This window comes from Ovis aries, chromosome 7, assembly GCF_016772045.2.
Source record: "Ovis aries strain OAR_USU_Benz2616 breed Rambouillet chromosome 7, ARS-UI_Ramb_v3.0, whole genome shotgun sequence".
In the NCBI taxonomy this organism is placed as follows: domain Eukaryota; kingdom Metazoa; phylum Chordata; class Mammalia; order Artiodactyla; family Bovidae; genus Ovis; species Ovis aries.
The window spans coordinates 100,892,927-100,919,644 of NC_056060.1; the positions used below are offsets into that span (position 1 = coordinate 100,892,927).

At 41.3% G+C, this 26,718-nt stretch overlaps 1 protein-coding gene across 5 annotated transcripts in view; it reads left to right on the plus strand.

The window, feature by feature from the left end:
- The window catches only part of CTDSPL2 (CTD small phosphatase like 2), a 77,843-nt gene that overhangs the window by 31,958 nt on the left and 19,167 nt on the right, over nt 1–26,718 (plus strand). For 3 of the 5 annotated variants that reach the window (XR_006060491.1, XM_042252879.1, XM_015097240.3), the window contains 6 exons: nt 10,247–10,385; nt 11,953–12,102; nt 15,995–16,210; nt 20,745–20,823; nt 21,111–21,222; nt 23,331–23,417. Coding sequence is in view for 4 of the 5 variants with exons in the window: in XM_042252879.1 (XP_042108813.1) it covers nt 10,247–10,385; nt 11,953–12,102; nt 15,995–16,210; nt 20,745–20,823; nt 21,111–21,222; nt 23,331–23,417 (783 nt within the window). In the remaining variant the exon portion in view is untranslated. The remainder of the gene's footprint in view (nt 1–10,246; nt 10,386–11,952; nt 12,103–15,994; nt 16,211–20,744; nt 20,824–21,110; nt 21,223–23,330; nt 23,418–26,718) is intronic. The other 2 variants (XM_015097242.3, XM_042252880.1) reach the window with 2 other exon arrangements.

Here is a 26,718-nt window from a genome sequence, read left to right on the forward strand (position 1 = left end):
TTCCCATCTTGTAGTTTATTCTGTATTTATCCCATTTGTTATTTTTTACTCTGTTTTATCTTGCCTTCTTTTTGGTGAACTAGTTATCTTTAGAATTCCACTTTATCTCCTATGTTGACTTTTAACAATTAATTTTATGGGGTATAATGAAACACAGTAAGACACACTGATTTAAATTATATGTTTTCATGAATTTTAACAGAATTATACACCCATGACCAAAAAGTATCCTTGGAGTATTGCAGACCATCTCACAGCATCATCCTAGACAACTGTTGACCTTCTGTTGTTATAGATTGTATGAATCTTCTTTAAAGTTACCTATGCATATAACATGTCTTGCTTCCTTCATTCAGCATAAAGTTTTTGGATTCATTTGTTACTGCATGTATCTGTAATTTATCCCCTCTCTCTCCTGTGCCCCAAACAGTGTTCATGGTGTGAGCACACCACATATCACAGGGCTTCCCAGGTGGTGCGAGTGGGGAAGAACCTGCCTGCTAATGCAGGAGACGTAAGAGACACAGGTTCAGTCCCTGGGTCGGGAAGATCCCCTGGAGGAGGGCATGGCAACCCGCTGAAGTGTTCTTGCCTAGAGAAGACAGCGGACAGAGGGCCCTGGCCAGCTGCCGTCCATGGGGTCGCAGAGTCGAGCACGGCTCAAGTGGCTTGGCACTCACGCGCCACATACCGTGATTTGTTATCCACTTGAGTTGTTTCTGGGTTTTGGCTATTGTGAATGAAGTTGCTATGAATATTTATGTTTTGAATCCATGTGTGGACATTTGTTTAAGTTAAACCTGGGTGAATAACTAAGATTGATATTGTTGGATTATATGATAGATAGATATAATGTGACATTATTGAGATGTGATTCACATGGCCTAAAACTCACCCATTTAAGACATAGGTTCAGTAGCCTTTAGTATATGCACAGAGTTATGCAGTCGTTACCACAGTTAATTTTAAACCATTTATATCCTTCCCTAAAGAAACTCTGTACCCTTTGACTGCCACTCGTCAGCTCTCCCTTCCAGCTCAAATTTTCTCCCCATTTGTTGGGAGTGATTTTTTACATTTTGTCTTGTGAATTCATTAGTGGTCCCTCTTGAGCAAGTGGTTCTTAAACTTTTTGAACTTAGGATCCTTTACAATCTTATAAATTACTGGAAACCCTAAAGAACTTTTTGTTTATGGGGGTAATATCTATCTGTATCTCAGATACCAACAGGAATTTTGAAAATATCAAAATTTTAATTCTAAACCCATTACATGTTGGTACAATTAATATTTTAACTATTTTCTAAAGACAAAGAGGGAGTTAGTGGGAAACAGGACAATATGCACGGTTCTAGGGCCCTCTTTTTCTTCTGATATTCTCTCTCTCTTCACGTTTATTTCTGGCTGTGCTGGCTCTTGGTCGCTGTGCAGGGCTCTCTGGCTGCGACAAGGGGCTGCCCTCTAGTTGGGTGTGGGCCTCCCACTGCAGTGGCCTCTTGTGCTGAGGAGCATGGGCTCTGGGCTTGAGGGCTTCAGAAGCTGCCGCCTGTGGGCTCGAGGGCTCGGGCTTGGCAGCTGTGGTGCTTTGCAACCAGGGGTCGAACCCGTGCCCCTCGTGTTGCAAGGCAGGTTTCTTAAACCGCTGGACCAGCAAGGAAGCCTTATAGACCTCTTGAACGGTTGCTTCACAGAACGTAGCTTGTGGTTGTCTTTGATACACAAAAAGGAAATTACACAGGTATTTAGAAAGCGGGAGTATACTTTTTAGATAATTGCAGCTTTTATACCAAAACTTGACAAGTGGTGTGATATCTTAAGTTCTTGTTCCAATATTGACTTTGAAAGCTCTACAGTGATCTTTTTATTGGTCTGTCCTGCACTTGGAATGAATCTTTTTACCTACGTATGATTTTGTAACATCGTGCGCTGTGTTTTTGGTTAGGAAAATAATGGTTCACTTTATCATGTAAATCTCCCACATATGCATCCACATGGCATATTTCACCATCTATTTAATGTTCAGAAGTCACATTTCTAAACAACCCCACTGATCTCAATAGAACAATATTGGGAACCTCTTGAGATTAACAATGCCTTGTCCTAGGTTCCTAAAATCCCAGTTTTTACCTGAATGCTCAAATTTTATTGTTGGCAACAAAAAGTGTATTAGTTTTTGTTGAGTTGCTTTGTTCATTTTTCAGAAAATAATCTACTTCAAGTAAAGATAGTTTTCTATCAGAAAAAGTGATCTACACGATCTTAGCCAAAAGGCCAAGAAGTGATCAAAAAAGTGATCTAATTCAGCTTACAACTCAACAGTCAGTCAGATGCTTTTCCTCAGGACAGCTGTGGAAGCGCAGTATGCCGCAGAAGCGCTGTGTGTGTGCCTCCCGTCTTGTCGCATAGAATTTAGCACCTGTTTAAGGGCTGGGATACAGTTAGTTTCACGGCTTCGTCAGGGACGTTCTCAAGTATAGCTGACTTTTTTTCCCCGTGCGAGTGCATGGCTGTGAAAAATGCAATAACCTTGGGTGCCCACGTTTTGATTTGTGCTAAGGTGGCAGTAATCATAAGCCTTTTTTTTATTTTGCATAGTCATCACAGACATTGACACAAGTTATTCCAGGATAAACTGAGATGCAGAAAATTAATTCACTTGTGTTTGTTACCTTGCATTCATGGTGAAGAAGACCTTTGATGATTAGTTGATACTAGTGTCAGATACGGAGAAGGCAGTGGCACCCCACTCCAGTACTCTTGCCTGGAAGATCCCATGGACGGACGAGCCTGGTAGGCTGCAGTCCATGGGGTCGCTAAGAGTCGCACACGACTGAAGCGACTTAGCAGCAGCAGCAGTAGTATCAGATGAGTGCAAGTCACACTGGTGCCAACTCATCTTCTGTTTTTACCGTTAAGGCTTCCGGTGATGTGCTTCATCACTAGAAAGTGGAAGCGTCTGCTTCTTTCTGTCTTCTTGCCTGCTGGCCTGTCTGTCTGTGTCTGCCGTCGCTGCGTGCAGGCGTCCTCCGGCTGTGGCGGGAGGGCTGGTCTCCGTTGCGGCCCTTGGGCCTCTCGTGGTGGCTTCTCCTCTTGCACGGTACAGGCTCTAGCGCTCAGTCGTTGCGGCAGAGGAGCTTTGTTGCTCCACGGCACGTGGGATCAGTATCGAGCCAGTTTCCTGCGTTGGCAGGTGGACTCTTAGTCACTGGGCCACCAGGAAAGCCTCTGCTTATTTCTTTTACTGACTTTCATTGAGTAGGTTTTCAGCACTAACTACTGTGTAAGAGTTTGTAAGTCTCTCATAAGTATATACCTTGTTTCAACCAAAGCAATATAACAAACTTATTTTCTGAGACACCTCTTTGGGTTTTGTAATTTAAGCTTGAAAGGCTATAACTATTTTGGCTTTTAAAGATCTCATCGTGTACATCTAAAGTATTGTTTCCTTTTTAAAAACTGAATGATTGTTCTCAAATGACAGGACAACTGAATTGGCACTATAATTCTATCTGAATATGTTCTGTTGCATAAGACAATCTTGCAGCCAAAGGGACGCTAACTTTATCTTATTTTCATTTGTAACTTACAATTGCATGTAGTTTCCTTGGAGTGCATTTCCCCCTTTCATGAGCTATAGCATTCCATGTCAGCTTCACCACTAGGAGTAGCGGACTGGAATCACAGATCACCCAGCTCCCTTTTTCAATCCAATAATCTGTTCTTGATTATAAATTATAATTCTTTTAAAGAATTACTAAATTCTAAAATAACTTTAGAGTAAGTTTCAAAGACCAAATTTAATAATATTGCAAAGCAGAACAGTGAGAGCACCTCTGTTGTGCTCCCATATATGTGCAGAGAGAGGAGACTCTGAGGCTTCGGAGCACTTTGCTGGAGCCTGATGAGGCTGCAGAGGTTGCAGCAGGTGTCAGTGTTGAAGACAGCTAGAGAGAACATGCTAGAACTGTTGGACACGGAGATGTTCTGAATGTGCTCATGTTTGCCTCAGTGGTGTCCATTCCTTATTGCAGATTTAGAATCTCATCTGGTATTATTTCTTTTATGCCTGCTGCTGCTAAGTCGCGTCAGTCGTGTCCGACTCTGTGCGACCCCATAGACGGCAGCCCTCCAGGCTCCACCGTCCTGGGATTCTCCAGGCAAGAACACTGGAGTGGGTTGCCATTTCCTTCTCCAGTGCAGGAAAGTGAAAAGTGAAAGGGAAGTCGCTCAGTCGTGTCCAACTCTTAGCCACCCCATGGGCTGCAGCCCACCAGGCTCCTCCATCCGTGGGATTTTCCAGGCAAGAGCACTGGAGTGGGGTGCCACTGCCTTCTCTGTTCTTTCATGCCTAGATAATGTCATTTGTCATTTCTTACCAGCTAAAAATGAATTCTGTCAGCTTTTCTCAGAATGTCTTTAAAGTGAGCAGTTTTGGAATCTGTATCTCTCTTACCGGTCTTCGCTGTGGTGTGTCCGTCCCGAGCCGGTGGCCGTCGCTCGCGGCCTCTCGCCCTTGCTCGTCTTGCACGGGGCCCGTTTGTGCGCGGTGTGCCCAGTGCTTTCCGCAGCCCTCTGGCTGCTCTCTGCGGCCGTTTTTGGCAGATGCCACATGAAGCAGACACAGAAACGATGTTCTGAGTTCTGTGCTTTGAAACCACTTTTACTGCATAGGATATCCTTGTCTCACAGTTTCTCTTCTTGATTTTTAAAAGTGTTATTCCATTTTCTTCCAGCATTAAATGCACTGCTTTCAAAGTTTGATGATGGTCTAATTTTCTCTTTTTAAACAAACATTTTTCCTTGTTTTCCAAAGAATTTTTTTTCTTTAAATTCTGGCAAGTTTAGGGTCTGTCTTGTCGTTTTTCGGGGTGGGCGGCTGTGGTCCAACAGTGCACTCTCAGAGCCCCCTGGCAGCCCAGTGGTTAGGTTACAACTGTGAGCTCTCCCTGTCGGAAGCCCTGGATTCAGTCCCTGGTGTGGGCCTTGAAGACTGTGAAGCTGAGTCGCACAGACCAAAACACAGAGCAAAGCAGGGCGCGTGCGCTCCTGGAGTGGACCCTCGGGTGTGCATGTGCGGAGAGCTCTGCGATGCTCGTTCTTGCACCTCGGTCCTGGCCTTGGTTTCCTGCTCAGGGACTGCTGTTTTCTGTTCGTGGGATCTTCCTTAGTATCTGTTACATTTTGATGTCTTAAACTCCCCTCCCCCTAATCTGACCTTCTAAATGTCATAAAGGCACACAGTCTGTCCTATTTACTAACTTTCATGTCTGTCCTAGTCTTCATTTCTAGAATGTTTTCCTCTTTTATTTCTGTTTCGTTCTGTCTTCTCATTCATGAGCTTTTCTAACTCTGATGTGTGTGCCATATTACTTTCTTAATGTCTTTTGTCAGTTTTGAAATAAAGGTATAATTTCAATCTGTTCTCTTAATGCATTTTGGGGGGTTTCACCACAGGGCTCTTAGCTTCTTGACCAGCGATCGGCCCCCCACCCCGTGCAGTGGAACCCTGCAGTCTTAGCCCCTGGACAGCCAGGGAGGGCTCTCTCACACCTGTTTTCCTGAGCCGCTTTCTTTCACTTCTCCTGTGTTTCACTATGGGCTTCCCGGGTGGCTCAGTGGTAAAGAGTCTGCCTGCAAATGCAGGAGACACAGCTTGGATCCCTGGGTTGGGAAGGTCCCTGGAGAGGGAAATGGCTGGCGGCTACAGTCCACGGAGTTGCAGAAGAGGGACAGACTTAGCTACTAAGCATCATTTTATTACAGTGATTTTGTGTGGAATCTGAGATCTGTGCTTTCTTTTCTCTCATTCTTACATGAGTTTTTCTAGATTTTTAGAATGTATGGTTCAGGGTATCTTTCCTAATCAATTTTGATGTTTTTGAATAGTGTTAGAAATACAGTGATTGCTTTTTGAGTTTTGTATATGTTTATCCCTCTTTGTTTTTGTTTAGTTGATGAGTTGTGTCTGACTCTTTTGCCACCCCATGGACTGTAGCGCGCCAGGCTCCTCTGTCCATGGAATTCTCCAGACAAGAATTCTGGAGTGGGTATTCCATTTCCTTTCCCAGGGGATATTCCTGTCCCAGGGGATGTTCCTGTCCCAGGGGATGTTCCCGTCCCAGGGGATGTTCCCGTCCCAGGGATTGAGCCTGAGTCTCTTGCTTGGCTGGTGGATTCTTTGCCACTGAGCCACCTAGGAAGCCTTCTTTGTCCCTATTCATTGTTCATCTGGAACTTTCCTTTGCTTTTCTGTTGTGCCTTTTTCTTCAGGGAAACTTCGACTCCATTCCTAGCAGCTCCTCCCATGCAGGCCTGTTCTGTAAGGGAGCTGTAGCTGGTCGGCGCCAAGAGCTCCTGGGAGCTGCGCTGCTGCCATTTCCGTCGTGGATCCCTTGCTACTGGATTGAGCAGCAGCCCCTCTGCCCTGTTTCATCTGCTGCCATCAGATTGGCCTGCCATGCTCTCCTTTGAGTACCTACCCTCTTAGCAGCTTGGGGTGGCTTCTCCTGGCCTCAGATGGGTCCCATTCTGTCTTGCATTGCTCTGCTTTCTTCAACACTGATAAAGATGATTCCTTCGGTATTACGGCTGCTGGTTTGTCCTCATCGGCTTGGAGTCTGGGGGAGAAACCTTGTTTCCTGGTTTCGTTATAAATGTGCTCTTGGGTTTTTGTTGCTTCTTTAGTTCTCTGTATTTCCTTTGGGATTCAGAGATTTAGAATGCTACCTTCCCAAGACTTTACCCTTAAAAGCGTGTCTTAGAGGCAACTGTGAAAAATGCAGATTCCAGAGAAGACATTGTAGGGTTATTAAAAAAATTCTAAATAACCTGTACAGTAATGTAGAAATATTTTTTCCTAGTTCCTCTTCTAAAACTCATCCTATATCCAAAAATGTCCCCAAATTATATACATGAGTGTTTAAGAAAGATGAGGATTTGGTGACAAATTTCAGAATTGGAGCTTCATCAGACATTTAAATGCATTATTGTGAAGAATAGAATATTATTGTCAATGACTGCAGAAGTCTATCCCTGGCCTTACTAGTTTTCTGTTTCTCTTTAGAGAGGTAAGCTAGCGTATCTGCATGTATTCTCCGCTGGCCACAGTGCAGTGTCTCTGCTGGGTGTGTGGCGCCTCCACACTGACAGTCAGCTCATGTGCGGTTGAGTCGCTCAGTCGTGTCCAGCTCTTTTGCGACCCCATGGACTGTAGCCTACCAGGCTCCTCTGTCCATGGGATTTCCCAGGCAAGAATACTGGAGTGAGTTGCCGTTTCCTTCTCCAGGGGATCTTCCCGACCCCAGGGATCGAACTCTCATCTCCTTCATTGCAGGTGGATTCTTACCAATGAGCTGCCGAGGATGCCTGTTAGCTCTTACACATTGATCTTGATATATATTGATAAATAGGGAAATAGTTTCAATATAACATGAGTGGGTTTTGGTTTATATATGATTTTTTCCAAACTGGACAAGGGATTCCTGAATAATGGTGGTAGAATTTTATGCTACACACAGTTTTTATTTAAAAGTAGTGACCTGTATCAGGGACTCCCTCCTGAAGAGGGAACCCCCTGGTCTGTCATGGACTCTTCTTCTCATCGGGCAGTTTGCATTTCCTTTCGTGTCCATTTTTGCAGTCTTCCTGCCTTAAAGCTCCACTTGTCGGCTCCCATAAACCTTTGTTTCTGCTTGTTTTAAATCCCTTTTACTAAACTCTGAGGTAGCATTTTAGCTGCTCTTAGCTGCTTACCTGGGGTGTCCAGGTCATTTCCGGAAGTCCCCATCATTGGTTTCCTTGGTGCTGTGGCCACAGATTTACAGCGGCTTTGGCTCATCTGCCTCCCATGTACCCTTCTCTACCCTCGTGGACCCATTTTCCCCCATAACCCTTGTTATTTTTAGGGTTTGCAGAGTGAGAATTTTCCAGGAATGCATGTATGTATTTACATATAGCAGATGTACTAAGAGACTTCTTCAGGAAAATGCTGGAGCTTAGAGTAGTGAGTGAAATAAGGCTTTGCAGCATTATTTCTGTTCTTGGGGACTTTATGAAAAGAGCCCCTATAGTTTTCTTGTGATGAAGATCCAGTGTTTTGGATTTGAGGCTTCCTGGTCATCATTGTTAAGCGCAGGGGAATAGTAAGCAGCAGAGGAATCACATTGTGCATCACTGACACGTTATTTTGTGCTAAGGAGCTTGTCTTGGTGAGCCTACATAAAATTAGAGAAACTGGTGGGAAAAGTAGAATTCTGTATTGAGTGATATTTGCAGTTTTACTTTTTTGTCATTTTGATCCAGATAGGGAATTGTGGAATTATAATTTTGGCTATTTGCAATACCAAAGTTTGTTTCAGAGACAGTAAAATAATATTCAACTTTTAGAAAATGCACAATAGTATATTATTATTTGCTGTGGAAAAATCTAATCCTTATCAGAAGATTTCAGGTATTGAAACAGCAAGAAATTATAGGCCAGTATTACAGTAATGTAAGAAAATTGCTCATGTAGGAGATGACTGGAAGAATTGTACTAATGACAAAAAATGGAGGTACAGATGGAAAAAATCCAGGTTATCGCATGGAGTAGACTGTTTTAGTCAGTAATGCAGATCTTCCTTCATTTATGGAAGGGTTATGTCCTGATAAACCCATTGTAAATTGAAAATTTTGTAAGTTGAAAATGCTCTTAATACCCTTACCCTGCCTGACATCATAGCTTATGCTAGCCTCCCTTTAACATGCTTGGAGCACTTTTTAAGTGTTGCATATCTTATTTAACGTATTGAATACTGTACTGGAAGTGAAAATGGCTGCATGGATACAGAACGGTTGCGCGTGATCGTGATCGAGTGTCTGGCTGTAGCCTGGCATCACGTGAGAGTGGAGTGCCTGCACATTGCTGGCCTGGGGAAGAAACAGGCTTCAAAGCACAGTGTCTACTGAGTATCATGTACTGCTTTCACATTCTGACCTGTGAAAGTCAGAAAATCTTTCAGGCAAACTGTCACAGCTGTGCATTGCAGAATAGTGTAAACTGCGATGTGGACTTGCCCCTGCGTGAGGAGACTAATGGGGAACTTTGTTAGAGAGTAGACTCCTTACTGCTGATTGGGACCTTTTGAGGATTGAGGTTGGCATAGATGGGTGGCGGTGGACAGGCCCTGTTATTTTTATGTCATTTTTGGTGATACGTGATATGCCAGCGGATTCCAGTCGGGTTCACTCAAGGAAACGGCCCCTGCTCTCTCGAGTGGCTGTGAGGTGTTCGTGTCGTGCGATGCCGGCGATGGGTGCTCTCGTGGCTCTTGCCAGAGTTTATTCTGTGTTTTCTTCTGTTGTTCGATATTTCTGTTTGTTTCTCCTTGATACGAAAAAAAGAGAATAAAGCAATTAACAACATATTTTATCTTCTTAAAAACCTGAGAGAAGCGACATATATCAGTTTCAGGCATATAGCCTGACTCAGTGTTGTATACGTTGCAACACGGTCGCCACAGCAAGTTGAATTAATAACTGCCACCATTCTGGGTTGCAGGTTTTTCTTGTGTCAACCTTTTAAGGTCCACTCTTACGGGCGCTTCCACCCACGCAGCGCGGCATTGTAAGCACGGCCGCTGCGCTGCGCGCCGTGCCCCCGGGACCTGCGGTGTTGTGTGGCCCTGTGTGCCTTTCGATAATGCTCACCAGCCGTTCCGTTCACCCCACCTCCCTGCCTCCGGCAGCCGCCAGTCTGTCCTCTGTGAGCTTGGTGGGGGTTTTTTTTGTTGTTTTTGTTTTAATTCTACATGTAAGTGAGATCATATGGTATAAGTCTCTCTCTGCCTTTTTCACTTAGTGAAATGCCCTTTAGGCTCACCCATGCTGGCACCAGTGACAGGAGTTCATTTCTTATGGCTGGATAGTAGTCCACTGTTTGTGCACGTGAGCTGTGTTCACTGCGTTATTTATAATAGCCAAGATACGGACACAACCTGAGTGTCCATCAGTTGATAACAGATAACATTGGCTATTGTAAATAATGTAGTGAACATATTTTATCACTTTAAAAGTGTGCAACATGTGGAGAATTCTCTGGTGGCCTAGTGGTTAGGACTTGGCGCCTGCATCACTGTGGCCTAGGTGTAGCCCCTGACTGGGGAGCTAAGTCGCACAGAGCGGCAAAAAAAATGTAAGGCAAAAAGAATGCAACATATTCAGCAGAATGACTCTGTTCAATGCATGCTTTTTCTTCTTATATCTTAAGGAAGAGAGAGAAAACCCTTCAAAACGGAGTAGAATTGAACGCGATATAGATAACAACCTGATCACATCAACACCAAGAGCAGGAGAAAAGCCTAACAAACAGCTATCTCGAGTAAGACGGAAAAGTCAAGTAAATGGAGGTTTGTTGATGTTTACCTGGTGCTTTATTAGGTGTAAGCAGAGATCACTTGATGTGTTTTTTCCTCTGTTTTAAAAAAATCTGCTTTGAGCAGTTTCTGCCTTTTTATAATCTTTGTATTAAGTATGAATACCATGAAGTAAATTGAAATTTACCTCCCTAATGTCCGTCTACTTTGATGAGTTAAAGTGACAGTTAAAGGCAGAGCAACCAGCTTTATACTGTTTGGCAAGAAAATATGTATGAAATTTCTTAAAGCAGTAATAATTTTTATTATGAGTGCTAATATATATGAGTAATATATATTATTATATATAATATATTATGAATAATATAATAAAGTTTCTGAAATGTGTATAAAGAATTTGTTTCTGGATTATGAAATTTCGAAGCTCAGAGGCGGCTTGGAGCTCTCGGGTCGGTGTTTCTCCAGTAGGGGTGTCTCTGTCTGCCAGTGGGTATTTTTCGGTGTCTGGAGACCTTTTGGTTTGCCGCAGCCTGTGGAGAGGTTGCTGCTTGCATCTAGCAGGTAAAGGTCAGGGTTAAACGCCATGCAGTGCACTGGACATCCCATAACAAAGAATTATCCAGCCCGAAGCCAGTAGTGTTACTGTTAATAAACCCTCTTCTGGGTCAGTACCAACACCAAAAAGGAGTAGAACAAGATGGATAAGCAGAGAAAGCTTGAACAGCACTTTAGAGCATGGAGTGCTGCCTTTTAACAAATGCGATTTTAAACACAACAGTAATAATCATTCCTCAATCTCCTTCCTCTTTTTTTTATATGATTTTTTTTTCTCAACTTCTTTGCTCTTAATGCAGTGACTTATCTCTAGAATTGACCATCAGGGAGGAAAGGGATAGACAAGTTAGCAGACCTCTAGCAAAGAAAGAAGGGAAGAAATGGGGTAAAGTTGTGGAGGGTTGAGGATGATTTATTTAAACGTTTCCAACTATGTTTTCCCAAAACCCAGAACACATTTTATTTATAAGAAGCTTGGGGAAAAACCTGGTTATTCTCTGTAAGCACTCTGAAGTGGTGCCGCAGCATCCATAAGTGACGTCTGATGCTGCTGTACGTGTAGTCTTTTTCTGTATAGATAGTCTTCAGTAAGACTGGTTGCCTCTATTTTTTAGCTGTTATTTGTTAGACATAGAAATAGAGGGTAAATTTTGTGAAGTAAACAGCATCCCAAAATGTAAATAAGCCAAGGCAGAATCTTTACATTTATGTCTTTCATATTGTAACTTGCTTGCTTTACTCACAAAGAGTTTGTTTCATTGTCTTATTTAAGGCTTCCAGACTATATAATTGCAGATATAAATCTACATTGTAAAAACTCAGTAAATTTAGCATTTACAAAGCATTATAAATAAATTTATTATAAAGATCATTTGATTTGCAAGTGACTTACCTCAAGATTTCTTTAAACAATAAGGTTTTCAAAATTAATGTTAATCAATTTTCATTGTTTTGAGGGAAAAAGTTTCTTAATGAATGGTTTAGAACACATTTGTGAAAGTTATGTTTTCTAGATTGCAACCTTTTTCTTTTGTTTCTTTCTTAGAAGCTGGTGGTTATGAAATGACAAATCAGCATGTGAAGCAGAATGGGAAACTAGAAGAGAGCCCTTCCTCTGGCAGTCCTCCAAGGACTACATTGTTGGGGACCATATTTTCTCCTGTCTTCAACTTTTTTTCACCAGCAAATAAAAATGGTAAATATAAATCACTAACCATAATTTGGGTTTAAAAATTGTTTTTCTGGTTTTTTAAAGGTCTGGGTTTTTTGGCGCATATTTCTTAGCATCTCATGTTTGTTTTCAGCTTCATTAAAAATACACAATTTCTAAAACGCACTTTTTTTTGTAGTGACTGAAATAAATGTAGATTACGTTTAATTTTGTGTAAGTTAATGAACTCTGCTTTAACTGTCTGAAAAGCTAGATGATAAACTTAGGGCTGGAGGGAAAGTATTATTTTTTATGTGTTAGAATGATTTTTGCATCTTTAGAGTATGTACAGGAGAGAATTGAGAAGCATTTTCTATATTCTAGAGATCAGTAAAGTAGAATTTGTTGAATATTTTAAGTGAGTTGAGACCAGGTTATTTTTTGTAATACAGTTTATTTTTATTATCATTTGCTTGGTTTTTTTCCCACCTCTGAGAATCCTCAGTTTAGACAAACAGTAAAACTACCTTAATTCAAATGAATTTAATATTTCCATTGTATAATGCCTTTGCAAAAAAATGGCCTTCTCAACATATTTTTCAAGTATTTTCTGATGTCCTGTCTTTGCTGATGATTAGTATCTGATTTCCTACATGAAATTATTTGAGGGTAAGAGGTCAAGTGTCTTTATTTTCGCATCTGCTATGTTGTTTGATGTATTATTCGGCTCATGGGAAATAGCCATTAAATACTTGTTGCCTGATTATTTAAATTCTAATTTGAATTATGTTTCTGGATGATAAAGCAGTTTTTAAAAGGCACAATGGTACACTATAAAGTCAAGATACTGTATGGGCAGAAAAATGTATTAGCACATTAAAGGACTGTGAAGTCTTAGACTAGAAATAAAACAAAAAAACCTGCATTTAGGGACTTCCCTGGCAGTCCAGTGGTATGATTCCATGCTTCCAAAGCAGAGGACATGGGTTTGATCTCTGGTTGGGAAACTAAAATTCCACATACCTCACGGTGTAGCCAAAAGAAAAAAACCCACCCCCCAAAAAACCCTACCTTCAACTTTAACCCAGTATACCCTAGACATTTCTTTTTAAAGTTTATTTATAGTTGTATTGTTGCCTATTCCAGGCTGGGTCTAGTGCCTGAGAAATCTGATAGATTGATTCAAGGAGGATTTCTGTGATGAATGACAGTGGAAAGACAAGGAAGCAAGGACACTGAGGATGCTGGCGTGAGAGTGGTTTAAACGATGCACCATAAAGTCCAACTAGATGAGGCGGGTGGGATGCGAGAGATGTGTGTGGATGAAGGAGACTGGCTTCTATCAGACATGAAGATCCCATGTAATAGAAATATATGAGAGAGACGCTAGTTAGAAGAGTAGGCGGTTGTAGGAGATACATTATTTGAATTTTAGGTTTCAGAGGGGAATGGTTTCTCAATGACAGTGGCCAGGCTGTGCCCATGGTTATGACTACTAAAGAGCATGATGAGTGTAGATAGGGCTGAAGAGGGCCAGGCCTTGGAGGCTGGTTATTGGAGGAGTCACTGACGTCTCCTATAGTAACAGCTCTATAGGCATTGAATAGAGCAGTAAACTTGTAGCTAGGCGTTAAATTGCTCTGTGATTAAGAGGGTGCTGGCTGTAGGTGGTGGGTGACAGCATGGGGGACAAGAGAGGAATTGTGTAGTCTGGTGATGTCAGCCTCAGAGGAGCAAACATTTTTACACGTCAGGGGAAAACCAGTGATCTGGCAGCAGCAATGGAGGTGCGTGAATTCTGATTGAGTAACAAGAATGAGACAATAAACAGCTTTCAGGGAAGGGTAATAGGAAGAGAGACATTTTTTTTGAAAGAGGTTAAAATTAAGGCAGTGGAGGGAGAAGGGATAGTCTGTGAGAAAGTTGAGAATTATTGGAGGTTGATTTTGTTGTTGAAAATGATATTTGGAGGATTCCAGAAAGAAATGGAGAGTTGGGGTCAGTCCATAGTGGGAGAAAGATTGGGCAGCAGGTTCATCTTGGTGATAGTTGAATGTAACGAGGAAATTGACTTCTTTGTTAACGAGGTGGAATCTCGTTGAGAAATTGTTCCTGTGTCTTGGAATAAAAAGGTTCTTATGCTCACGGGAACAGCTGACTCATTTTTAGAGAAGTATCTCTAGTTTAAAAACATCAGAAGCTGTTTGAGGCTAGTGGAAAAGTGTGTGTGTATGTATGTTGCCCAGCACGTGGTAGGCACTCCATAAACAACACTCACTAATGAAAAGAAGTTCTCTGGCCAGCAGTACTGGATTACACTTGACCTTGAACAACATGGGTTTGAACTGTATACGTCCACTTCTACAAGGATTTTTTTCATTATAGATACTACAGTAGGACACAATCTGGTTGGTTGGATCTGAAGGTTTGGAACTGTGGGTGTGGAGGGCTCACTGCCTGCAGCCCCTATGTTGTTCAGAAGTCAACAGTATATATAGAAACTTCAAAGTTGCTGAGAGACTAGATCTTGAGTGTTCTCACCACAAAAAAGAAATAATTATGTGGCAAGATAGAGGTTTTAGCTAATGCTCAGTTGGTAATCATATTTCATTATATAAAGTATTAAATCAGTTAATTATATCTCAATAAAAAATATTTTAAAGTTCTGAATTGACTCATTTAACTATAAATAGGTATTTCTAAGCTATTTGAAATAGCTTAAGCTACTCTTAAGAAAAACTGTTCACAAATATCACTCTAGCTTATAATAGTCTTTATTCCTTATTGTTTGAAATGTCTAGTGAAGACTCACTGAATAATGGTGTCCTCGGATTTGTTTCTGTTCCAGGAAGTTTTTCTAAATATTGATGAATTTTTATTTTTATTAAATATATCTGACATATAACATTGTGAAAATTTCAAGTTGTACAACATGTTGATCTGATAATTTATATATTGTCCTGTGATCATCAGCTGATTACACAGTCATCTAGCTTAAAACTCAACATTCAAAAAACTAAGATCATGGCATCTGGTCCCATCACTTCATGGCAAATAGATGGGGAAACAATGGAACAGTGAGAGACTTTATTTTGGCGGGCTGCAAAATCACTGCAGATGGTGAGTGCAGCCATGAAATTAAAAGTCACTTGCTCCTTTGAAGAAAAGCTATGACTAACCTTAGACAGCATATTAAAAAGCAGAGACATTACTTTGCTGATAAAGATCCATCTAGTCAAGGCTATGGTTTTTCCAGTAGTCATGTATGGATGTGAGAGTTGGACCATAAAGCTGAGCGCTGAAGAATTGATGCCTTTCACTGTGGTGTTGGAGAAGACTCTTGAGAGCCCCTTGGACTGCAAGGAGATCCAACCAGTCCATCCTAAAGGAAATCAGTCCTGGGTGTTCATTGGAAGGACTGATGTTGAAGCTGAAACTCCAATACTTTGGCCACCTGATGTGAAGGGCTGACTCATTTGAAAAGACCGTGATGCTGGGGAAAGATTGAAGGCGGGAGGAGAAGGGGACAACAGAGGATGAGATGGCTAGATGGCATCACCGACTCGATGGACATGAGTTTGGGTGAACTCTGGGAGTTGGTGATGGACAGGGAGGCCTGGCGTGCTGCGATCCATGGGGTCACAAAGAGTCGGACGTGACTGAGCGACTGAACTGAACTGAACTGAACCGAACTAGGGTCATCGTAGTGATGATGAGCATGTGCTGTCATGTTACGTGGCTGTTTTCCAGTGGTTGGGTTAGCTGGCTTCTCATCTCCTAGCAGGCCTGGTGCCTTCGGGGGTGGTGTCCGTGCTCACTCTAGTCTGCATCGTGTCTCTGAAGCTTATTCATTACTTGCTTTAAAGTTGTGTCTGTCTTTCCTCTCCCACTGCGAGCTGTTAAGTGATGATTAATGCACACTGAATCATGATTTCAGGAACATCAGGATCCGATTCCCCAGGACAGGCTGTGGAAGCTGAGGAGATAGTAAAGCAGCTTGATATGGAGCAGGTGGATGAGATCACTACCAGCACCACTACATCAGCTAATGGAGCGGCTTACTCACATCAGGCCGTCCAAGTGAGGCCGTCAATAAATAATGGTTTAGAAGAAGCAGAGGAAACAGTTAATCGTGATATACCACCCCTTACAGGTGAAAAATATTTTTTTTTCTTATACGTTTTCATAAAGTTTGTAAAAATGCAGTACTTCATATTTTTTCTTAAATAGGCAGATTAACTGCATAAATCTTTCTTCCTGGAAATTAATAAAATTGGAAATAAAGTGTTTCCTCCCAAATCTAGTCATTTTGAAATTGAATATTTTAAAGGTTATTTTACCATTTTAGACACTTAACAGCTTAATTATTTGTACCAATCTAAATTTAACACAGCTAACAAAATAATATGCTTACATTTATGAGCACATTTATTCTAAGTGTGTGAGTTTTGCATTCTTAAGATCTGAAGTCCCTGTGTAGAGGCAATCTCGCACCTTCAGGTTTGTTTCATGTACGGATGGCATCCCCACAGAAGAAACTCCTGTTCTCGGGTCTCTCTGTATACAGACTTCGCAGCCTCATCTGGGTCCCTTGAAAGGCCTACCATAACTGGTAGGTCCCTGAGCCAGTTAGAAATATGGAAACATGTAGGGTCAGCATTTATTACCTAACTTTAGAGTAATACTGAATTTAACGAGCAAGTCAGCATGAATTATGCACATAATTTATTCCTGGGTGGATAAGACTTGTAGATGAGCTTACTGTTGACCTGTCATTTAATAATGCTGATTGCCTCCCTCGTGTTACAGCCTTGTGAGATACGGACTGAAGCCAAGGCTCTTGACTTTTTGTTTGATGTTTTTCTGTTTTTGTGGTTCTTTATTAACCTTTGTGCTTATTTTTTCTGACAACTATGGCGACAGAGAGGGGATTTCTAAAACTTTAGTTCCTAGTGGGGAAAAGTGAGATTTACTCCATTTCTCATTCATTATCTGTCCCTCTAACACTTGAAAGTGCTGCACTCAACATGCCAGCAAGTTTGGAAAACTCAGCAGGGGCCACAGGACGGGAAAAGGTCAGTTTTCATTCCAATCCCAAAGAAAGGCAATGCCAAAGAATGCTCAAACTACCACACAATTGCACTCATCTCACACGCTAGTAAAGTAATGCTCAAAATTCTCCAAGCCAGGCTTCAGCAATGAACCGTGAACCGTGAATTTCCAGATGTTCAAGCTGGTTTTAGAAAAGGCAGAGGAACCAGAGATCAAATTGCCAACATCTGCTGGATCACGGAAAAAGTAAGAGAGTTCCAGAAAAACATCTATTTCTGCTTTATTGACTATGCCAAAGCCTTTGACTGTGTGGATCACAATCAACTGTGGAAAATTCTGGAAGAGATGGGAATACCAGACCACCTGACCTGCCTCTTGAGAAATCTGTATGCAGATCAGGAAGCAACAGTTAGAACTGAACATGGAACAACAGACTGGTTCCAAATAAGAAAAGGAGTACGTCAAGGCTGTATACTGTCACCCTGCTTATTTAACTTCTATGCAGAGTTCATCATGAGAAACGCTGGACTGGAAGAAACATAAGCTGGAATCAAGATTGCCGGGAGAAATATCAATCACCTCAGATATGCAGATGACACCACCCTTATGGCAGAAAGTGAAGAGGAACTAAAAAGCCTCTTGATGAAAGTGAAAGAGGAGAATGAAAAAGTTGGCTTAAAGCTCAACATTCAGAAAATGAAGATCATGGCATCTGGTCCCATCACTTTATGGCGAATAGATGGGGAAGCAATGGAAACAGTGTCAGACTTTATTTTTTGGGCTGCAAAATCACTGCAGATGGTGACTGCAGCCATGAAATTAAAAGACGCTTACTCCTTGGAAGAAAAGTTATGACCAACCTAGAGAGCATATTCAAAAGCAGAGACATTACTTTGCCGACTAAGGTCCGTCTAGTCAAGGCTATGGTTTTCCCTGTGGTCATGTATGGATGTGAGAGTTGGACTGTGAAGAAAGCTGAGCGCTGAAGAATTGATGCTTTTGAACTGTGGTGTTGGAGAAGACTCTTGAGAGTTCCTTGACCTGCAAGGAGACCCAACCAGTCCATTCTGAAGGAGATCAGCCCTGGGATTTCTTTGGAAGGAATGATGCTAAAGCTGAAGCTCCAGTACTTTGGGCACCTCATGCGAAGAGTTGATTCATTGGAAAAGACTCTGATGCTGGGAGGGATTGGGGACAGGAGGAGAAGGGGACGACCGAGGATGAGATGGCTGGATGGCATCACGGACTCGATGGATGTGAGTCTGAGTGAACTCCGGGAGTTGGTGATGGACAGGGAGGCCTGGCGTGCTGCGATTCATGGGGTCGCAAAGAGTCGGACACGACTGAGCGACTGAACTGAACTGAACACTTGCATAATTGAACACCTGCTCTTTGTGACGGACACTGTTTATAAAGATGAATAAGATATGCTCATTGACCCTGAAGAGTATATGATTTAATAGATGAGCCAGGTATACACAAAAATTACTGTACAGTGTGATGAGTGCTGTTCCAAATAGATGAGCAAAACGTGGAGGTGGCACATTGCAGCTCCTCCGGGAGGATCAGGAGAGGAAGACGAGAGAGAGTTCTGCTGATGTGAAGAGATGAGGATGAGGGACAGAAGTGTTGCTTTTCCTCAGCTTCAGGAAGGTCGCCAAAGAGAACAGGGAGGAAGGAGGCTGGCTGCACCATTTACGTAGCTGTGTGACTTTAGATAACCCGAGCTCTCTGAGGTGGTTTTCTTAGAGTGGCAATAAAAATTTAGAGCTTTGGAGACTGAGATGAAATGTGAAAGATGCTCCAGCATAAGGTGTCAAATGCTGTGAGCACTTCCTGTCCCCCTTTTTCTGTGGTTAATAAGAACTTGAAGCAGTAAAGTGGTAGGCGTGTTTTCTTTTTGTCCCCTTGTGCTTATGCACCGTTAACTGGTGTAAAGTTGTTGGGGATGAACAAAATTCTGCCTTGCATCTGTTGGCATTTATCGAGCATACACACTGCATTGACTCTGAGAAGGTGTTAATATGTGGAAATAGTAAAATAAAGAGTAAAGAACAGGTAAGTTTTTTGTCCTGAAAGGCTGTTATCCACCAGTATTCCATTCCTGGGCTTCCCTCATAGCTCAGTCGGTTAAGACTCTGCCTGAGATGCAGGAGACCCAGGTTGAGTCCTAGGTCGGGAAGATCCCCTGGAGAAGGAAACGCCAACCTCTCCAGTGTTCTTGCCTGGAGAATCCCATGGACAGAGAGCCTGGCAGGCTACATACAGTCTGTGGGGTCGCAAGAGTCGCACACGGCTGAGTGACTCGACCACCACCAGCCCGTTCCTGTGGACAGTGCACAGCAGTCTCTGCTGCGGCCCGTCAGTTCTTTCAGGCTGTTGTAATGACAGACTCCCATTGGACTAGGTGACATATAAACAACAAATGTAGTTTAGGAGTTTAGGAAATCGGAGCCCCAAACCCCAGCAGGCTCAGTGCCCGGTGGAGACCTGCTTTCTGGTTCGTGGACAGCTGTCTCTTGCTGTGCCCTTGTCTTCCGGAAGCTGTGTGCGCTCTCTGGGGCGTCCCTTTTAAAGGCCGTTGTTCTCACCGATGAGGGCTCCACTCGCATGCCCTGATGGCTTCCCAAAGACTCCGTCTCCAGACACCGTCGCTCTGAGGGTTAGATTTCAGTGCAGGAATTGTGGGGAAACACACACTCAGTCTCTAGCCCACCTTAAACTTTCATCTCTGAGACGTTACCTGTTTAGTTTGTGGGATATCTTTGTCCTCTCATTGAATTTAAGTTACAAATATAAGAAAATTCTCAACATAATCTCTGAAGCTCTCTCAGTTGATTGAATTTTATGGAATTTTTTCTTGATTATTTTTAAATTACCTGTGAGTGAGAAGTGAAATAATGGGTCACCTAAAGCACTGGTTTCTATGTAGAGCATCGTTTCTTAACTTTCGAGGTCGTAGGCAGCCTTGAGGTCCTGTGTGTCTTTAGGGGGTTGTGGGCCTCTTCAGAGGCTGTCCATGGATCTTAAGTTGGAGCTGCCTCCGAGTCTTTTTCAGCACACACACACACACATATTAGTGTTCAATTTTTGGGTGTGCCAGTTCTTTGTTACGGTACCCAGGCTTAATGGTTGCGAGATGTTAGTTCCCCGACCAGGGATTGACCCTGCATTTCCTGCATTGAAAAGCAGATTCCTGACCCCTGCACCACCAGGGGAGCCCCAGCATGTACATTGTGTGTGCAGCGTGCTTTGTGAAGTGTTAACTGCTATAAGAGCACCATGGAGTTTTTCTTATATATACAAACATCATTCAGTTAGAAATGGAAATTTTGTGGAGTGTAGTTTCCTAATAATGAGTAGTAAATCTTCTGTTAGTTGTTCGGGATTTAAATTTTGTTAGCCATGGTATAGCTTGCCACTTTGTCTGTAATGGTATTTTTTTCCTTTGGATCCAGAGTTAGATCTCTGTGTTAATAAAGTTACTTTTAAATACTGTTTATAAATTATTTCTGTCTTACCCTTAACCAGAAATGTACAGGGCTTCAGGACAGTCTTAATAAAAGCAGTAAATATGTATACTTGATGGAAGCATTGAGTAAGAGCAACACTTTGTTTTTCCCTTTATTGAATAGCACCAGTGACACCAGAGAGTGGATATTCATCCGCCCACGCAGAGGCCACCTATGAAGAAGACTGGGAAGTATTTGACCCGTGAGTTTTTATTTTTTCCTTTCCCTCTTGGGATAGAAAGAAAGTACATGTGTACAGGGGTGGCTGAATGGTATAGTGCAAGGAACATCTTACTTGTAGGTATTAATACTTCTACTGAGTTACTGAAATACTAATTTTCAGTTTTACGTACATGTTTTATAAGTTTGGTTTACTAGGTTAAATATGTATTATTTAATTAAAAACTTAAAGATGGGCTGAGTTTAGTAAGAAGTTTTATATTTACAAAAAATAGAAATGGTGAAATTTTCTTAAACTTTGATTTATAGCTATTATTTCATCAAACACGTTCCGCCGCTGACAGAAGAGCAGCTGAATAGGAAACCCGCTCTTCCGTTGAAGACGAGAAGCACACCAGAATTCTCCCTAGTTTTAGACTTGGTGAGTCTGTTTTTCCTAGAGTTAGGAAAAATGAAGGAGTTATATTCTTTTTAAAAAATATTAGCCCCAAATACCTAAAAGAATACGAGAGAGTGAATTGCCTTACACATACATTTACTGTAATAACATGTCTTAGGTGTTCTGAAATGTTTTTATTTTAAGCACCATCTAATGCCAGGGCTTACCATTGCATTGGTATCCAGTACCTTTTGAAAATAAATTAAGCTTCTTTTTTTCTCTCCCCACCCCGTTGCTACTTTGCTATTTAAATTCATTTATTTTTCCAACACTCCTATACCTTTTGTTCTGTTTTTTAATCTCCCAGTTAATTATAATTTCATGCCTAGAATTCAGTCTAGGGAATCCACAGTCATGTCCCCTTGAGGACCTGGGTCTTGATGAGTTAACCTCATGCAAGACCATACTCCTTTTCCTGTTTGTTTGTTTTGTATATTGTCTCATACCAATAACTTTATTAATAGACTCTCAAAAGCATGACTTAATGTTGACTAATAAGACCTTTAATATGCTTTCTTGGTGTGATTTTAAAGTTATATTTTAGGGTACCAAGAGAGCTTTGAAAACTGAATATCTCTTACCTTTTCCTAACCAAATTTAATATATAGTCACCATTAATTTATATCTGCCAGCAGTTTCTTGATATTAGCAAAAATATAATTCATTATGTAATGTTGGAAAACATTTTACTATTTAGTCTTTGTTACTACTAACCTATAATTGGAGATGTAGTTCAGTTCTCATTAATTTGTTTCTTATCTTAGGAAAAGATTATTCTTTTAAATCTTAACTAGCAGGTACAGTTCTGGGAGTTCAGCACCTTAGCCTTTGCCTGGCCAAAGAGATAGAAGCTATGTATCCAGAAGTCCTAAGCATTTAATGTGTATTAGAGGATTAAGTAGGAAAAAAGAAAGAAAAATATTGAAAGTGATTATGAGTAAGTAAGATTTGATATGCAAGTTAGTGGAGAAACTGAAAAAGATTTCGCTAGATTTTTATGTTAGTAGTTGATATCATGATAGCAAGCTTGGCCGTAAAATTTTTAAACCAATATGAAGGGTAAAAAGAGAAGGGAAGCTAAGAATAGTGAGCATAAATGAGTAATTTTACAGACGCATATAAAGAAGAATGATCAAAATTTAGGTAGGCTATAGATGAAGATGAGTAGCAGAGTTAGTTACGATCCAATTAAAGGAAAGAGAATACCTTTTAAAAAGATACTAAGATTTAAAAGGTACTAAGAAAATATCTTAATTTGTGTACTCTGATATGCTGTTAAAATGAGGCATGTCAAGAGTATTTTTTGCTCTTTGCCTCCACCGAGTTTAACTTTAGGTTCAAAGAAACACTGCAGCTAGTAACATGTGGAATCATAAGGTGTGAGCATTTGTATTTCATTTTAATTCATTTTGAGCATAAAGTGTTGTTGGTTCTGCAAATGGAAGGCTTCTTGTTTTTCCTCCAGGATTTGAGAAATACAGATACTTGCGCATACCTTAGATGAACGATCCTCACATTCCTTTCCTCACAATGAGAAAAGAGGGTTTGGTAATCAAAGATACGTCTTGATTCACCGCTAATTTAGTTTACAGATAAGGAGCTATATATGAGTAAAAGACACATATTTTTAAATAATTAAATGCTGAGCTTCTATTGCTGAGCTGTAAAACTAAGAAGAAGAAAGTACATATGTGGTTAGCAGAAGTGGGCAGCTGCAGGACTGAGCAGTGCCCTCAGACTCGCCCGATCGCCTGACCCTGAAGGACTTTCTGGAGCACAGACTGCTGAGCTCCGCGCTCTGCTCCCTGCTGAATTTGAGTTACCAGAAGAGCTGGCGAGCTTTCATTTCTCACTGGCAGTGCCCGGATAATGCCAACGGCGCACGCAGTCCTGGTGGCCGCCACCGGAGAACCAGTGACTTAGAAAGCTCTGCCCCTGACTGCTGTGCCGTGCATACACAGGAAGGTGTTATGAAACTCATGTGCTGAAGGGTGCTTCAATAAACGTTTTTGGTGATCATGAATACATATAATTATCATTTGAAATATCTCAGTATCTTAGTTCGTTCAATATGTGCTTTTTATTTTAAGGATGAAACACTAGTACACTGTAGTTTAAATGAGCTGGAAGACGCAGCACTTACTTTTCCAGTCCTTTTCCAAGATGTCATTTATCAGGTAATTAAACCTTTTTAACTTGAATTTTGGCCTGTTAGATATTCTGAACCAAGAAATTCTTTGTAAATATATGTGTGTGTGTGTATATATATATATATTTTTGGGGGGGGGCTAAAGTTTAAGGTGTTTATTCCCAGTGGATTTCATCTCTATTTCAGTGACTTAGTAGCACAAGGCAGCATCCTGCTGAAGGGCTGCATCTAAACATTGTCACCAGAAGAACGTGGACTCTTCCTACCCACTGATCTGTACTAAGTTTGCCAGCAGGTGGAGGCAGAACACTGACACCTCAGGTCCCCGGGAGCTTGGCCAGGGCGACAGCCGGCAGCGTCATTGCTTTTCCAAAGCGCGGCTCGTGCGAAGAAAGCCCCCATGTGGGTCGCTGTCGCGGCCTTCCGTAGGGACGTGTCTGTGGGCTGCAGTGCAGTGAGTCGGGGGTTTCTTCGGAATTCCAGGGCACTCTCCTAGTTCCTCTAGGCACTCTGCTTTTCCTGTAAGAAGTTAGCGCGTGTCTCCCTCATTTGTGTTGGTGGACAGGGAACCGTGCAAAATACAAATATCAGTTACAGATATCACTGCGAATTATCTGTTGACCATAGTTCTTACTTTGTTTGAGATTTCCCTATCATGAAATTTGAATTAATATGTGTGGATACATTTTGAGAACTGCAAAGCGCCTTTCTGCCCTGGGCACCGTTAGCAGCATTGCCTTGTGTCCCAGTTCTTGAAAGGCTGGCAGAGGGTCCAGAGCCTTGTTGCTTGTCAGATAAAGCCCACCCAAGGGCTGGCTGAGTTAAGTCACAGCACGTTTACGACGCGTGGTGAGAGGTGCTCACGATTGCTTATGCGCTCTTAATAGGCAGGATATTGGCGTGGAGTTCTCGGCACATGACAGTTATTAGATCTTAGGAATCATAAGATTTTAGAGTTAGTTTGTGGTTCAGGATCTACTTTACCTACCTGATCTTGTAATTAGTCATAAGAGGATTTATTTAAGCGGTTATCGTCAGTTCTAGTGTAACCTGGAAAGGAATTGTGGGTATGGTAAAACCTGGATACTGTATTTATTTCCCTTTTATGTAAACTGATTTTAGTTCTGATATATAATCAGAGGATGAACAAAATATACATAAAAATAAGGAATTTTAAGACTTTTAATAACTGGATGTTATTGTTATTTAAGGTAAATCTTTCTTTTAAGCCATTTTCTGCCAAATAGGTTGTTCTTGTTCAGTGTACTTCAAAGACAGGAATCTTGTAGCAAATATAAATAGTACAGCAATATGTTCTCTCTTTTTAGCTTGATAACCTTGTTTTTATGTTCAAAATTGGCCTTAAAAACAATGGCTCTCAAGCTTTGAGTTTGGAAAAGAAAGCTATTACTGAAAAATGCAAAGAATTACTTTGATGTGATTTCTTAAGCTTTCCAGGTTTAAAATTTATTTCCTACAGTTGGTTTGTCTGTTTCCATAATTTTTAGTAGTGAAATAAAAACCTTGGAGAGTGGATAAGTTTGACTTTCCTTTCATGAGGTTCTTTTCAGTTTGACCGCAAAGGTGAATTCTTCCTTACTGCTCCCACCATTTCTTCTTTAGCTCTCTTCTGTGTAAAATCCTTCCTATCTCATGTGGATCCGGATAGTTGTCTCATTTTGAAAAAGGCTCTTAGCAGTGCAGATGATGCTTAGAAATGGTCTCCACAGGCACTGCCCCTACCTCTGTGGAGCTCAAAGAGCTCCTCCTTACATATCCGGGTTCCGCTTTTCGAAACAGGTAAACTAAGTGGTCTGGCCAAGTCAGGAAAAATGAGCAGGAAGTTTGAATCTAAGTCACAGAGATGACTGCATTTTAATACGACTTAGCTACTACCTTGTGTGCAGAATTCAGTTCCCTCTCAGTAAGCTGTTGAGGATGTCCGTGGCCAATGCTAGATTTCTGGTGTTGGCATAGCCATTCTGTCTACTTTTTAAAAATAACTTTGCAGAAATCTTGGGTTAGGGTTCCCCCAGTTTTCAGACCGGCAAGCTCCCTTTAAACAGGGAATGATGTCTTTTAAACTTTCAGTGGTGTTGTCTCCATCTGCTGGCAAAGAAGAAGTAGACACAAGGGTCTGGGATGGCCTAAGAGTTTGGAGGAGCCACATGTTTAGGTAAGACGCGACTTATGTGTTTAACAGCTGCAGTGTGATGTGGCCCACTTAGAGGCAGATATCTGTGAAAGACTGTATGTACTCTTAAAGAACAACTGGTTGAGATTTAAATTCACAACATAAAATTAACCATTTTTACGGGAACAGTTTCATGGCATTTTCCTGTATACTCTTGGAAATGTCAGCACTGTAACATTTTCACATACATGCTTTAAAATGAAATGGTAATGTTAAGATAGGATCAGAATTCTTCATCTGAATCAAAGCCAGATAAAGTGTCCTCTTGGCACTTCTGTTACTTTTGCTTTCTTTTTATGGTAAGTTTGTTGAGATAGAACTGTATCTAATTTTAATTGTTTGCTGTTCTCTTTCAGAACCATTTAAAATGTAACTTGTCTTCTGTATGTTTCAATAATTGCCTGTATCAGGAGTTGGCAAACTTTCTCCTGTAAAGGGCCAATTGTCATTATTTTAGGGTTTGCAGTCTGTGTTACAGCCACTTTTTCTGCCATTGTAGCATGAAAGTAGTCCTAGGAGCACAGAATGAACAAGCCTGACTGCATCCCAGTAAAACTTCACTTAACAGAAATAAGTGGTGATCTGGATTTGGCTCAAAGGCCATAGTTTGCTGACCCTTGGTCTAATAATTACGAGAGTATGTGCAGTAAATTTACATATTCAAATTCTAAATGGAAGTAAGTAATCAAATGTTGATCAGAATTCCTCTTAATAGATAGAGAGATTCAGAATTAGATCCAGTATACCCTGATTATGGACTTTCTAAGGTTTTTGCAGATGAAAGTTTGAGGGAAATTTTAAGGTGGTCACTACTCAACATTTAAAGATTGCCTTACTTCTTTTGATTGATAAGTAGGGATCAGCTTAGTTAATGCAAGACTTAGAATAATGAAGAGATAGATTATTCAAGCCTCAATTTAGTACCTTGAGTGTATTCGAATTTTCATTTCTCTAGAGGATAAACCTAAAAGATCTAACTCAAATGAAAATTTTGATGTATATTACCACTGACACTGTATAGGTCAGACAGATTATAGTTTGTGAAAGAGTAACTGAGTGTTTAAAGTGAGGGTGTGGCATTCACTAAGGCAGAGTCGATAGGCTTTTTGTTTGAATGTTTTTTTCCTTTTCCCTT